Here is a 13205-nt window from a genome sequence, read left to right as displayed (position 1 = left end):
TACGAGTCGGAATCGACTCAACAGCACCCAACAACAACAGTGTCCTCTACTCCCTCCTGGAAGGTTCATCTGAGTTTGTGACAGTTTAATCTGCTTGCATTGACCCTGTCCCTCCCTACCTCTGTGCAGCGCCTTCTTTCCTTTGTGCTTCCTCTGCTTTCTGGCCTGGACTTTTGTTTTCCTAACATGTTCCTCTTGATGGTTTTGTCTTGTGGGCTCTTCCTTAGTGCAAGAGATGAAGTCATTGAATTTTGGGTCTGCAAATCCATCCTTTATTCTAAACAAATGTCTACTTTTGTCTCCCAGGCTTATTCCATCCAAGAGGCATTCTGACATCATACCAACAGCCAATTCCAGTCTGGACCCCTCTGTCATTGCCTTGCCTGTCTTCCTTTACTAGAGCATATATTCCCTGTGAATCCTAATTCCATGTGTCTCTACCTACAAAAATTGTGTAGGTGCATTATGGAGTACTTGCTTCATCTCCCCCCCTCCCCCCCAGAATCATTTATAAGTTGTAGACCTGATGATATATTATCTCTAAATACATCAATGTGTGTCTTTAAAACTAAAGACATTCTGCATCTTGAAAACATTATGCTGGGTCAAGTAAGTCAGTCACAAAAGGACGAATATTGTATGATCCTACTTACAAGAAATAGGCAAATGTCTAGAGACCAGAGTTTATTAGTGGTTACCAGGAGTGGGAGGGAGGGGGGAAGGAGAGTCATCGCTTAAGGGGCACTGAGTTTCTGTTATGGTGAATGGTGGTGGAATAATTTGGAAATGGATAGTAGTGATGGTTATACAACATGATGAATATAACCGATATAGTTGAATTGTACATGTGAAAATGTTTTGTTAGTCTTACCACAATAAAACAATAAAAAAATTAATCAGTGATATACAACGTGAAAGAAAAAAAAAATAAGGACAGCCTTTTACAAAAATACAATTCTGTTATTATGCTAAGAAAATAAGAATTTCCTAATGTTGTCTAATATCAATGTTAAGTTCCTTCCATTTGTCCCCCATGTGTCTGTTATGGATATTTTTTTGAACTGGGACCCCATCCAGGTTCATGTATTGCATTTGGTAATTATCTCTTTAATCTTGAAGAGACTTCTGTGTCCTTTTTCAGTGACATTCAGTCTTCAAGGAAACCAAGCTAGTTGTCTTGTAGAATGGTTGACGCTCAGTGTTTATCTGATTGTTTCCTCATGTTGCCGTTGAAACACTTTACCCCTAGTGTTTCCTGTGTAGGAGTTAGGGGTGACGGTTTGGCTTGGTCTTGGGTTTTGGTATGAGCATGTCATCGTCAGTGCTGTGTTCTGCACAGCCCAGCTGAGCCCAGCCCTCTGGAGGCACACAGCGGCAGGCTGTTTCATTGCTCATGAGGCTAAGTGCGGTCACTGGGTTAAGGCACTGGCCCACAGGTGTTTTCAGTGGGAAGATATGTTTTCCCCTTTGCAAAGAATTGTAAGGGCCGTTCTTTGGCACCACATGGATTTCAGTTCTCCAACAACCGTTCACCTGTTGTTTTAACATATTTGGCTGAGCTTTTCTTGGATAAATTATATAATTGGAATTTTCAAAACGGTAATTTTTCTATCATTTGGTCTCTCTCTATTAGCTGGCATCCTTCTGTAAAAGAGAACTTCCCCATATCAACCACTACAGACACTTCGTCCAAAGAAGACAGGGCAAATGTTCAGTTATTTTCCTTTTATTGCCAATTTTCAGAGTAAGAATTTGGTGTAATAGTCACTCCACATTAGCAATTGTGCTTCCCCCTCCCCCCACCCCCATGTTTTGAGTATCACCCTTATCTCTTGGATTTTTATTTCTTCACTGGGTTACACTCATTATTATTACTTTGTGATGCTGGAATTTCCCCACATTTGGCCAGGGGAGTCCTTCCGGTTGATTGGTGAGGCCCTCTGACATGCTCTAATCGGACTCTGAGCACTCCCTTCCTTGCTTTCTAGAACAATACCGTGTCCCAGGCATGTCTTGTACTTTCTCTGCCTCAAACCTGGAAGTAGCCATTTCTTCTAGTAGCTTCATCCTGTAGTGCTTTTGATTCTGGGGTATCATTGCTCCTAGACCTTTTTCACTGGGCTGAGCTGGGGAATACATATTAACACTGAGTTCATATTGATATTTCCAATTCAAATTTGGAGTTTGTTTCTTAAAACAGTTTATTTATATCTGTTTCCTCCTACAGTGAAGATCGCAGTTGCTGATAATATGTTTACTTTGCCATATAGTTTTTGTTGTTGTTGGATGCTATCGAGTTGATTTTGACTTAGAACGAGCCCATGTGACAGAGTAGAACTGCCCCATAGAGTTTTCTAGGTTGTGACCTTTCAGAAGCAGACCGCCAGGTCTTTCTCCCGTGAAGAATATATTTCCCAAATTACACTGCTAATGTTAATCCTTACAGTATCTCAGATGAGAGGTGAGGTTCATTTGCAGTTCTTTCTGTCTTAGTCTGCAGCCCCCTGAGGATTAGAGTCAGGGAGATGTCCCTGGAGAGCATGCTTTCTGTGTGCTCGTGTTTCCCATTTGATTTTTCAGCCACATTCGTCTCTATTTGTTTTCCATTTTGTGTTTGCTTTCTCTCCTTTTTGATTTCACTTTTGAACCATGTAAAACATTTGCATGGTTCAGAAGTCAAAACTGTAGTAAAATGTATATTCAAGGCTTCCTTCTGTCCTTACCCCTCTAGTCCACCCCCACCTGCTCAGCCTGTTTTAGCCTTCTAGTGGTTTCTTTTGTTGTTGGTGTAGGTGTTGGTTTGTTTGTGTTTTTTTGGGGGGGGTAAAAATAAGCAAATGCTTGTTTATATTTTTATTTCCCCTTTTTTTCTTATATAAAAGGTAACACGCCAAATGCACTTTCCTCATCTTGCTCTTTTCTGTCAGCAGTATACCCTGGAGTCGCACTCCGTATTGAAATCGTCTGCACTGTTTTCCATCTGCACAGAGCTCAGTTGTGTGGGTGTTGTGTAGTTCTTTCAGCTAGTCTCTGGTGGACATTTGGGCTGTTTCCAGGATTTTGGTATTACAAGCCATGCAGTAATGAATAATCACATGTCTCTGGTGTTTTCTACTTGAGGAGCTGTGTTTTTAGGGTAGATTTCAAGGAGTGAGACTATAGGATCAAAGGGTAAAGTTTTCAGCAGTGTCGATAGACATGGCAAACTCCCCTCCATAGACATTGTTAACTCTCTGTACGTCCGCCAGCAGCCTCAGCGACGTCTGCCATGGCCCACTTCCTCACAGCCTTGCTGCCAGAATGGGCTGTTAAACTTTGGGATTTTTAGGTCAGATGGGTGTGAAATGGGTCTCAGTGTGGTGTTGATTTACATTTTTGTAATGAGTGAAGCTGAGCATCTTTTATATTATATTAGGGCTATTTGTCTTTTTTTTTCCTGGAGACTTCTGTTCATCTTTTTTTTTCTCTAGGGTTTTTACTTTTTTTTTCCCCCCTCTGTCTCTGTTTTTGGGAGAACTCCCAGGGAAGAGAGCGTTTAGAGGTGTCATTTGGGAAGTTGGCCCCAAAAGTCCAAACCCATCTGCCTCTTTGAGTTGGAGGCTGGAGCAGTGGGGGCTGGCGCTGTCTGCTCCTTCCTGTGCTGCTCAGGCCAGCACTGGGACCGTATGCAGGCCTGGGTTCTGTGTGCAGGCTCGAGTGCTGGGGTCTCTGAAGTTAGGACTGGCCACGGACACGGCCTGATGCTCTCAGAGCTGGCCCCTGAGGGTGGGGTAGCGTGAAGGCGTCCCTGGCCTCTGCTGGTCCTGTGACTTAGTCTGGTCACTTTGAGGTATGACACTGGGGACAGACCAGCTAAGCATGACTTTGCTGCCAGCTCCATTTGGTCTTTGTCCCTTCTTTACCTCTCCACCCTGTGAGATGCCCTCTCAGCTTTCCCCCTGCAGCCAGGGCCAGAGGTAGGCCAAAGCAGCTGATTTACAATGCCATTCCCTTTGGGCTCACCCTGAGGCTCTCCATCCCCACTCTCCCTCAGCCTCACTCCCCAGTGCCAGAGCCCGAGACTCAGGCTGTGTCACCCGTCGCAAACCACTGCTCCCACCCCTCCCACTGAAAGCACTGTCCCTGGTCTTGGGGAAAAGCAGTGGGTCACTGTCTGGTCGTCTCCACTGGGGACAGGGTGAGGGGACCTGTGGTCAGACTGGCTGTGAACTGAGGCTCTGGTGGGCCTGGCACTTGGAGATGCTGAGTAGGCGTGAGTCCCCATCTCCCAGAGCCCAGGGCTTCACGCAGTGGGGCCTCATAACTTTTGTGCCTGGTGTTGATAGAAAAGGGAAAAATGTCCTTTTGAATGTGTTTCCCAGCATTGCTGCTGTCTGCACTGCAGCTGATGGTGATTTCAGTGGCGTTTTTATCAGTTTAGAACTAATGATGATGCCACCTCAGGAGAATGAAGGCGGGTGCACAGCCTTGTTGGCATCCGTTAGTGCCTCGAGGCACCTGTTAAGTGGGGGGCCTTAGAGCGGGGGAGTGGGAATGCAGGGAGGGGGTTTGCATGCTCCTAAACTGGGTGTATAAGGCTCGTCTCGGTTCTAGCTCTCTTGCTCTCTGTGTGTGTATTTCAATTTAAAAAAAAATTTATTGTGTTTTAAGTGAAAGTTTACAAATCAAGTCAGTCTCTCATACAAAAACTTAAACACACCTTGCTACATACCCCTCCCTAGCTACTCTCCCCTTAATGTGACAGCACACTCCTCCTCTCTACCCTCTATTCCCTGTGTCCATTCAACCAGCTCCTGTCCCCCTCTGCCTTCTCATCTTGCCTCCAGACAGTAGCTGCCCACATAGTCTCATGTGTCTACTTGAGCCAAGAAGCTCACTCCTCACCAGTATCATTTTCTGTCTTATAGTCCAGTCCAATCCCTGTCTGAAGAGCTGGCTTCAGGATGTATTCCAGTTTTGATGGCAGGTGTAGAATGTGTTTTCTTCTAATCCTGTGTGCAGAGTAATAAACCCTCAGTGATCTCCCCAGGCCCTTCCTTTCCACCCAGCAGTGGATTGTTTTACAAGGATATGGTGAAAACCAGAAATCTTATTTTGGGAGAAGTTGATGGCATATATTGGAAAGAAACCTAGACTCCTGAACATGACTCTCCATTTTATTGATTTGGATAGTTTATATTTTTGATTAATGTGTTTATTGAATCGTTGCCATGGTAGAAGCAGAATTAGTAATCATAATCAGAGCAGAAATCTCTTCAAAATGTGAAGATGAGTGAATCCAGTTCCTCTTACATTCATGTGGGCCTCTTTTGGACAGGGTCTCCTGGCTTCCAGCTCAAGTACATGGTGAACCCTGGGTTCCTGAAACCTGGAGAGCAACGCTGGTTCCTCCGGTACCTGGCGGTGCAGACCCTGCAGATCGATGTCTGGGACGGGGACGCCCTGCTCCTCGTTGGCTCAGCTGCCGTTCAGCTGAAGGTAGCGCGTCCTCCAGCCTTGTCTAGGTGGCATGTCCCTCAGGACGGCCACCATCCAAAGATCAGCATGCAGGCATGTTGGTCCATACCTGGCATGGGACTGTGACTTGGCAACTGTGTTCCACTAATTAAAATCTGCCATGTTCCCTCCTTTCAGAATGGAAAAGGTTGTTCACAGAATCTGAATTCTGTAATTCTAGGTTTTTGCCTGGTAAACTCTTAAGATGAAAGTCAGTTACTAATTTCTTCAACAAACTCCCAGTAATGTCATCTTCTACTCCTTGGAATCTAATGGTGTAAACTTCCTGAGGAGTCCCTGAGTGGTGAAAATGGTTAATGTGCTCGGCTGCTAACCTAAAGGTTGGAGGTTCAAGTCTACCAGGAGGCACTTTGGAAGAAAGGCCTGGTGATCCATGAAAGATTGGCTGTTGAAAGCCCTAAGAGCACAGTTCTACTCTTAACACATATGGGGTCACCATGAGTTGGACCCAACTCAATGGCCACTGGTTTTCAAATTCCCTGGAGGCAGGTGCTAGGCTAGCCTTAGTTACTACTGTACCAGGGCCTGGCCCCCTAGAGGCTCACCTTGAATGTTGAGTAAATGATGGGATGGATGAATAAGTAATTAAACGAAGGAAGGAATGCTTGGGTCTAAAAATATCATTTAGTCCTGTTATCAGATACATGCACTGTGTTTTTCTAAACCCTCATCATCCACTCTCTCATATACTAACAGTCCATTCTGCCCACTTATCCAGTATTCTTCCCAGGGTTTCTCCAAAGCCTTCTCTATTGCATGAAGGGAACCGGGAGGGTCAATGTAGATTTGACCATAGCAACCCCTGGGCCAAGGACTCGGGCCACTTCTGCTTGCCAATGTACATGCTGAGAATTTTCCTCTTGGCCCATGGGGAGTGGGGACGGGAGAGGACATCGCAGCATAATTCTGGCTCCCGAACATCTTAGATTCATCCACTTCTCTTCAATTCCCATAGCTATTTGGCTTCCCTGGCCCCCTGTCCCCAGTCCATCCTCCACACCAGCAGCTGGCGTGGTCATGGGATCCAGACCGATCCCCCGCTCCTTTATCCTCCCGCGCCGGGACCCTGGGCCCTCGCTGTGTCAGGCTGGCATGGGGCCTCCCACACACCGTGCGTCCTTTTCCCCGGGCTGTGCTGGCTTGCCTGTCCCTCCCTCCAGCCCACCGATCTGAAGTTCCCTGCGCCTCAGTGTCCTCTGTGAAGTGAGCATGTGCTAGCCCTGCCTGGCAGCTGAATGTGAGGAGTTCCAGTGGCAGTGAGGCACTCAGGACAGTGGTGGCCTGAAGCAAGGACTCCATGGGTGTTGGCTGTTCGATTCCTTGTGCTTGTCCCTCAGTTCACAGCTCGGCCATGGCACAGGCCCTTGGGGTTTCCATGCATGTCTGCCTTCCACCCTGCCTGTGACTACCCTGAGGGCAGGGATGCAGTCTTATCACTGCTGTCTCTAGCCCTGACTCACAGTAGGCTAGGCACAAGAGGCAAGTGAATGAATGAATGAGTGAGTGAATGAATGCCTGTGACCACCCTGGTTGGTGTTTGGTGTGTGTGTGTATGTGTGTGGAGGGGGTACTGTACAGAGAGGGGCCCCCACTGTGGAGATTATTTTGGGAACCGCGGTGGCTCAAAAATGTCCCCAGCTGAGCTTCCACCTCCTTTTTTGGTGTTCATAGCTAGAGATGAAAGTTATCTGTCTCCTCTTATAGGAAGAGCTGCTTAAGCAAATGCTGCTCTCTGCTTATTGACAGAGTTTGAAAAATTAAACTTCACTTTTTAAGAATAAAATTCTTCTAACTTTTAAACTTATGTAGAAAAGTTGGAAAATTCAGATAAAAGAAAATCACCTGTAGCTCCAGATCCTGAGGTAGTTAAAATGCTGTTTATCCTTTGAGAAACTTACTTGCTGCAAAGCATGGATGCGTTAGAACTTATTTCACCTCCTCTTTGTTGCTGAGTGAGAGACGCAGCAGCGATAAGACCCCATCCAAAGCATTGCAGTGAACATCTTGAAGTCAAATCTTGGCACACACTTTTTAGCATCTTTCTTGAGGACGATGACGATAGTATTGCAGTAAGAACAGTAGTCGCTACAATGATCCATTGCTCTTACGCTTCATTTTCTGTGATCCTTAGCCCAGGGCTATGAGGTATTACCATCAGTATCCTCCTTTTCAGTAGAGATCGCACCATTAATTGTGATAAGAGCCAGGTGGTGTAGTGGTTAAGTGCTATCCTGCTAACCAAAAGGTCGGCAGTTCAAATCCACCAGGTGCTCCTAGGAAACTCTACGGGGCAGTTCTACTCTGTCCTATAGGGTCGCTATGAGTCGAAATCGACTTGACGGCAGCAGGTTTTACAGGACTCTAAAACTTGTGCTCTGCCCCATATCCTCTTCCCACATGAGAAGGGGGCGCTGATGTGAAAGCTTCTGCTATGCAGGTCTGGCCACACCTGTCCTCCCTGGAGGAGACTGAGGCGTCCACGTGTCCACTTTCTTGCTTCACGGGTATCAGCCTTTTAGAGAACCTTTGCATCTGTGAATGGGTGAGGTAGGATACCTGGTCTTCATTTGCAACACTGCTTCCTAGTGAGGTTGGATGTTGTTTTTTACATGTACTGGCTGTTGCCCAAAGGTGTCTTCCCACACCCCAGCCACTGGCGTCCTGTGACCACAGACACGTGTGCAGCTGGGTGGGCATTGTGGGGAGCACTACTTCACGGCAGGATCTAAGGGATTTAGGGAGTGCATTTGGTTAGCAAAGAGACCGTGTGATCAGAAAGTCCTCCTGATGCTGTCCTGGATCTAGGCTTTTACTGCCCTCATCTGCTCTGACCAGCTTGGTTGACTTCCTTATTCTCAAGTCATTGGCCTGGTGTTGGGGCCTTCCCTGCCAGTCCCTCTCCCTGGCAAGCTCTTCCCTCTGCCCTCACATGCTGGCTTCCAAGTGACAACTCAGGCCTCAGCCCAGGGTCAGTGCCCTGGGCAGCCTTTCTGCCTGTCCGCCTGCCAGTCAGGCTCTGGCCCTCAGTGTTATTTCCCAGCTGTCTTGATCAGTGTCTGTCTGCTGGTTGTTTATTCCCTTTCTCTCCCCTTCTAGCTTGTTATTAGTCCCTGAGGCTAGGGACCTTGCTGGTTCTGTCCCCTGCACCGTCCCCAGGGCCTGGCAGCACCCGGTGGGCTGTCCTAATGACTCGTGGAAGGAAGAGCCTCTGTCCTCAGGCTGCTCGTGACCCACTGGGAGCAGGCGGCTGCCATAGTCTGTCGTGTTTAGTAATCCTGGGCACACGTTGCACCCACTCTTCGTTGTGCTGGTGTACCATCGAGCTGCTTCCTTCCTCTGGTGATGTCCCTTTCTCCGGCTGCTGGGCCCTTCTCCACGAGCCACTGTTGATCGATTGATCGGGTCATTCATCCCTCAGTAATACCGTGCATGAAATCCAGACGGGGTGAGATGGGCTATAGTGGCTGTATTTTAGCTTGAGGGGCAGGGAAGTCCTCTCTGAGGAGGTGACAACCAGGCTGGCCTTAGGTTACTTGAGAGACCCCGCATTCCAGGGAGTTCAGAGCCCTGAGGCCACAATGAGCTTGGTGGATCCGGGACCAAGGCAAGGATGGTGTGTCCCCGGTGCAGCCTTCTTAGCTCATGTAGAAGGTACATCATAACCTTCTAGCTCTCACAGGCAGAGTGAACTCTGAACTCTCAATCTAGCATGCACATCCTCACCATCCGGCCTCCATACCACACTCAGCCTGTCTCCCTGCTGCTCCCTATGGCCTCTCTTCTGCCCCATAGGCCCGTCTTTCAGCTGCACAGCAGCTCACTGCTCTGTCTGGGTGTCCTCTGGCTTTGGGTCTTGGCCTGGCCTGCCACCCAGCCCCCAGGCCCTGTCCTGCAGGGTGGTCTCCATTCTGAGAGCTCCTACCGGTCCCCCGAGGGGTCTCATGCTGCCCCAGACCTGGATGGCCTGGATCTGCTCACATCTGTCCTGGAGGGGCAGCTCCTCCAGGGCCCCTGCCATGCCATTTGTGCTCCCAGTGCCTAGCAGGGCTTGTTCATTGGTCACTCTGGTTGTGTTTTATTAAAGATTTATGGGGGGGAAAAAAAAAACAACTACCATCTGAAGGGCTATTCTAAGAAGTAGTGGGCTTCTGCCTGATAGCAAATTTGTGTGCTCTTTGCATTTTTGTTCCTCCCTTCCTCCTCAGTGGCCTTTCTTGGTGGGTGGAGAGCTCCTTCACACCTGCAGGGGCACCTGGATGTGGGCTATGGCCTGGCTGTGGCTTCTGAACACATTTTTCTTATGCAGCATCTCCTCCGCCAAGGGCGGCCGGCTATCCAGGTTTCACATGACCTTGAGGTGGTGGCAACAGAATACGAACAGGACGTGGTGGTGGTCAGTGGAGATATGACCCAGTTTGGCAGTGTCAAGCCCATCGGCGTCCACACGGTAGTGAAGGGCCGGCTGCACCTGACCTTGGCCAACGTGGGTAAGAGTCCAGTATCCTTGCTGGCCCTGTGCTGTTTCCTGGGCTGTTTCCCCTGCTAGAGCATCAGCTCTGTCAGGAGCAGCCACATCCCGAGCATGGTCTCATACTCTTAGTAGGAATTCAGTGGGATTCCTGTTAGTCTACTCCTGAGGGTCTGACCTTGGCCACTGAGAGTCTGACCTTGCCCACTGAGAATCTGACCTTGACTCTGAGAGTCTGACCTTGGTCACTGAAAGTTTAACCTTGGCTTCTGAGAATCTGACCTTGGCCACTGAGAATTTGACCTTGGCTCCTGAGAGTCTGACCTTAGTCACTGAGAGTCTGACCTTGGCTACTGAGAATCTGACCTTGGTCACTGAAAGTCTAACCTTGGCTTCTGAGAATCTGACCTTGGCCACTGAGAGTTTGACCTTGGCTCCTAAGAGTCTGACCTTGGTCACCAAGAGTCTGACCTTGGCCACTGAGAGCCTGACCTTGGTCACTAAGAGTCTTACCTTTGCCCCTGGGAGTCTGACTTTGGCCACTGAGAATCTGGCCTTGGCCACTGAGAGGCTGACCTTGGCCCTTGAGTATCTGACCTTGACCCCTGAGAGTCTGACCTTGGCCCCAGAGCATCTGACCTTGGCCTCTGAGAATCTGACCAGGCACCAAGCACTGGGTGTCCCCTAGTTCATATCTGATCAGAATTTGAGACCACTAGTCGACTTGGTCATGCCCACGTTTTGTTTCTTGGTGCTTTTCACGAGGCATCTCTTTGACGGCCCTAAACAAAGTGAATAGGTTCCAAGGCAGATCTTCGTTTGGAATATCAGCGCACAGCACTGCTCATCAAGGATGAGAGAGAAGGGAAGAGAAGTGCTTCTAAATGTCTGTACACTTGGGAACAGGAGAGCGGGGAAGTGCATTCGTTGAGCCTGGCTGCTCATCCGAGAGGCCATGCCCTGACTCCCATCATCCCACAGCCTTGGTGTAGAGGGCAGGCAGGGTGGGCTGTCCATGGCTCAGGATAGGCCTGCCTGGGATGTCCCAGAGGCTTTGACTGAGGCCCCCAATGCAACAGGGGCTGGTGATGGGGCCAGTAGACAGAGGGGCATGGGGCTGGGCATGCCTGCTGTGTGTTCTCAGGCTGCGGGCCCGATAGGAGCCCTGTGGGGTCATTGACAAACCAGTGTGGCTGTCCTTGATGAGGGGGTCTATAAGGGTTGGGGCTTTTTCTTGGCAACACTGAAAATACAACAAAAACCAAGCTGCTTGAGGTTTCTGGAGCCCTGTCTGGATGGGAATCAGACCTCTCTCATTTACTAGGGAATTTTCCATTCCTCAAAACCCAGCCTGATTCTAAACCCTCAGGCCCCACGGGTCCCCTCTGCCTGTGCCAAGGCCTGCAGCGCAGAGGAGCCGCGAGCACACAGCTCATTAGGTCTGGTTGGGGGTGTCTGCCTGCTTGTTTACAAATGTAAAATCCGAGGCAGCTTTGAAAGTAGACAATATGGAAACAGCAAAACTCAATTAGGTCCTGGAGAAATGAATGAGCCACATGTGAGCAGCGGACGTTATTCAAAAGCGCCGGCAACAGCGGGCCCAGCGTTGCAAGGAGCATTCTGCCTCCTAGACTGTGCTGGGTATTTTTACATTTAATTCAGCAGCCCCAAAATGTGCAGTGACTCCAGATTCTAAAATCTTATCTGCAGAAGAAAGATTAGCTCCATTATATGCTATCTTAAATTGTCATTTTCATACTTTGCCTGCAAGAGAGAGATAAGCTCCTGGGGAAGAGAGTCGGCGATACCCAGTTTGAGAGGCTTGGCTGCAGCCCCGCAGAGGGAGATTAGTCAAGGACAGATGCCGGACACAGCGCACTTCATGTCAGTGCAGCATGCTTTGATGTCCTCAGTAAACTTTGCATTTTTTGGGGGAAAAAGAAGTGTCATGGCTTTTATTTCTTTATAAAATTGGTTATTATGCCTTGAGCAGCAAGAGCTCACCAGCAAATTGGATGGTGACTGTGTAAGTCTCCAGGACAGCAGAGAGGGAATCACAGCCAGGGCCGCGGTCCTTGGCGTCCCATGCCTTTACCTGGAGGTCACATTTGAGACCAGAGCAGGAGCAACCGCTGCAGATGGTGCCACCGCTGTGCCAGCCAGCTCTCCCCAGCTCTCCTGCAAATCTTCATATGGTGGGGTTGAAGGGGCATGGCTTGGTGGCTTCTCATCATATGCAGGGTCTTTGAGTTTCCTAACAGCCACTTTGCAAGTTTCTTTGATTGTCTCTTGTCACATAGGGATTGCTGGGACTGTGTTATTTTCTTTGATCCCAGGATCGTGGCTGTGAAACCCACCGACAGTCAGCTGGGTGCCCAGTTGTTGCTTATCTTTTGCAGCCCCCTGGAGAGACTGTCCCAGGGACGCAGGGGCTGCCCTGGATCCCACCTCAAGTGGTGGCTTCATGTTCTCAGAGGACACATGTCAGTAAACCACACACGACATGGAGAACTATGTGCTGAAGGACTTGGACAGATGACCAAGGATTGGGTCAGACACTTGGCAGGCAACGTCCCTGCTCCTGCAGAGGGTGTGGGCAGTGGCAGGGTTGCCATTGGAGCTTGGCTTGCTTGAAGGCATTCCTGTTACTGCAGCATGAGGGAGCCCAAGTGTAACTCCCGTGTCCCTGGAGGGGCAGGAGCTCTGCACCAGCTTCCGATTGCAGACCATGACCTGATGGTGTGGAGCCTCTGTCCTGTGTACTGTCCTGTGTGAGCACACTCACAATCCTCCATGTCAGCCCAGGGCATGCCCAGCATGTAAGAGATTATCGCATCTGTGGAACTATGGTCAGAGGAGGTCATAGTGCAGCCACCAGTGCCCCTCATCTGTCCTTGTTGGGACCCCATGATGCACTGGTCATGTACTGTGGGAACGGTCACCGTGAATGTCCTGGAGGGCGAGAGCTCCAGCAGTGCTGCCCACTGGGCCTGAGCTGTCTGGACCTGACCCTGACCTGGCAATGGTTTCCTGGTTTCCATCTGCCCTTCGCAGGCTTACTGTGGGCCAGTGGTCATTACCGTTAGATGTGGGTGGACCAGAGGCCTCCTCACCACAACCTGTCAGGTCAGGGTGGCCAAGAAAGCTACAGAAGATTCCCAGGCCTCCCTCATGGTGGGATGAACCTTGTTGCTGCCTGAGGGTATGGGCAGGTGGCCAT

At 49.3% G+C, this 13205-nt stretch overlaps 1 protein-coding gene across 13 annotated transcripts in view; it reads left to right on the top strand.

Moving 5' to 3' along the window:
* Nucleotides 1-13205, top strand: part of NPHP4 (nephrocystin 4) — a 142539-nt gene that overhangs the window by 107538 nt on the left and 21796 nt on the right. For 12 of the 13 annotated variants that reach the window (XR_010321275.1, XR_010321274.1, XR_010321276.1 and 9 more), the window contains 2 exons: nucleotides 5318-5478; nucleotides 9824-10004. Coding sequence is in view for 8 of the 13 variants with exons in the window: in XM_064281146.1 (XP_064137216.1) it covers nucleotides 5318-5478; nucleotides 9824-10004 (342 nt within the window). In the remaining 5 variants the exon portion in view is untranslated. The remainder of the gene's footprint in view (nucleotides 1-5317; nucleotides 5479-9823; nucleotides 10005-13205) is intronic. The other variant, XM_064281148.1, reaches the window with a different exon arrangement.

This window comes from Loxodonta africana, chromosome 3 (genome assembly GCF_030014295.1).
Source record: "Loxodonta africana isolate mLoxAfr1 chromosome 3, mLoxAfr1.hap2, whole genome shotgun sequence".
NCBI lineage: Eukaryota > Metazoa > Chordata > Mammalia > Proboscidea > Elephantidae > Loxodonta > Loxodonta africana.
Note: the sequence above shows the minus strand (reverse complement) of the source record. Positions and strands in the feature narration are given on the sequence as shown.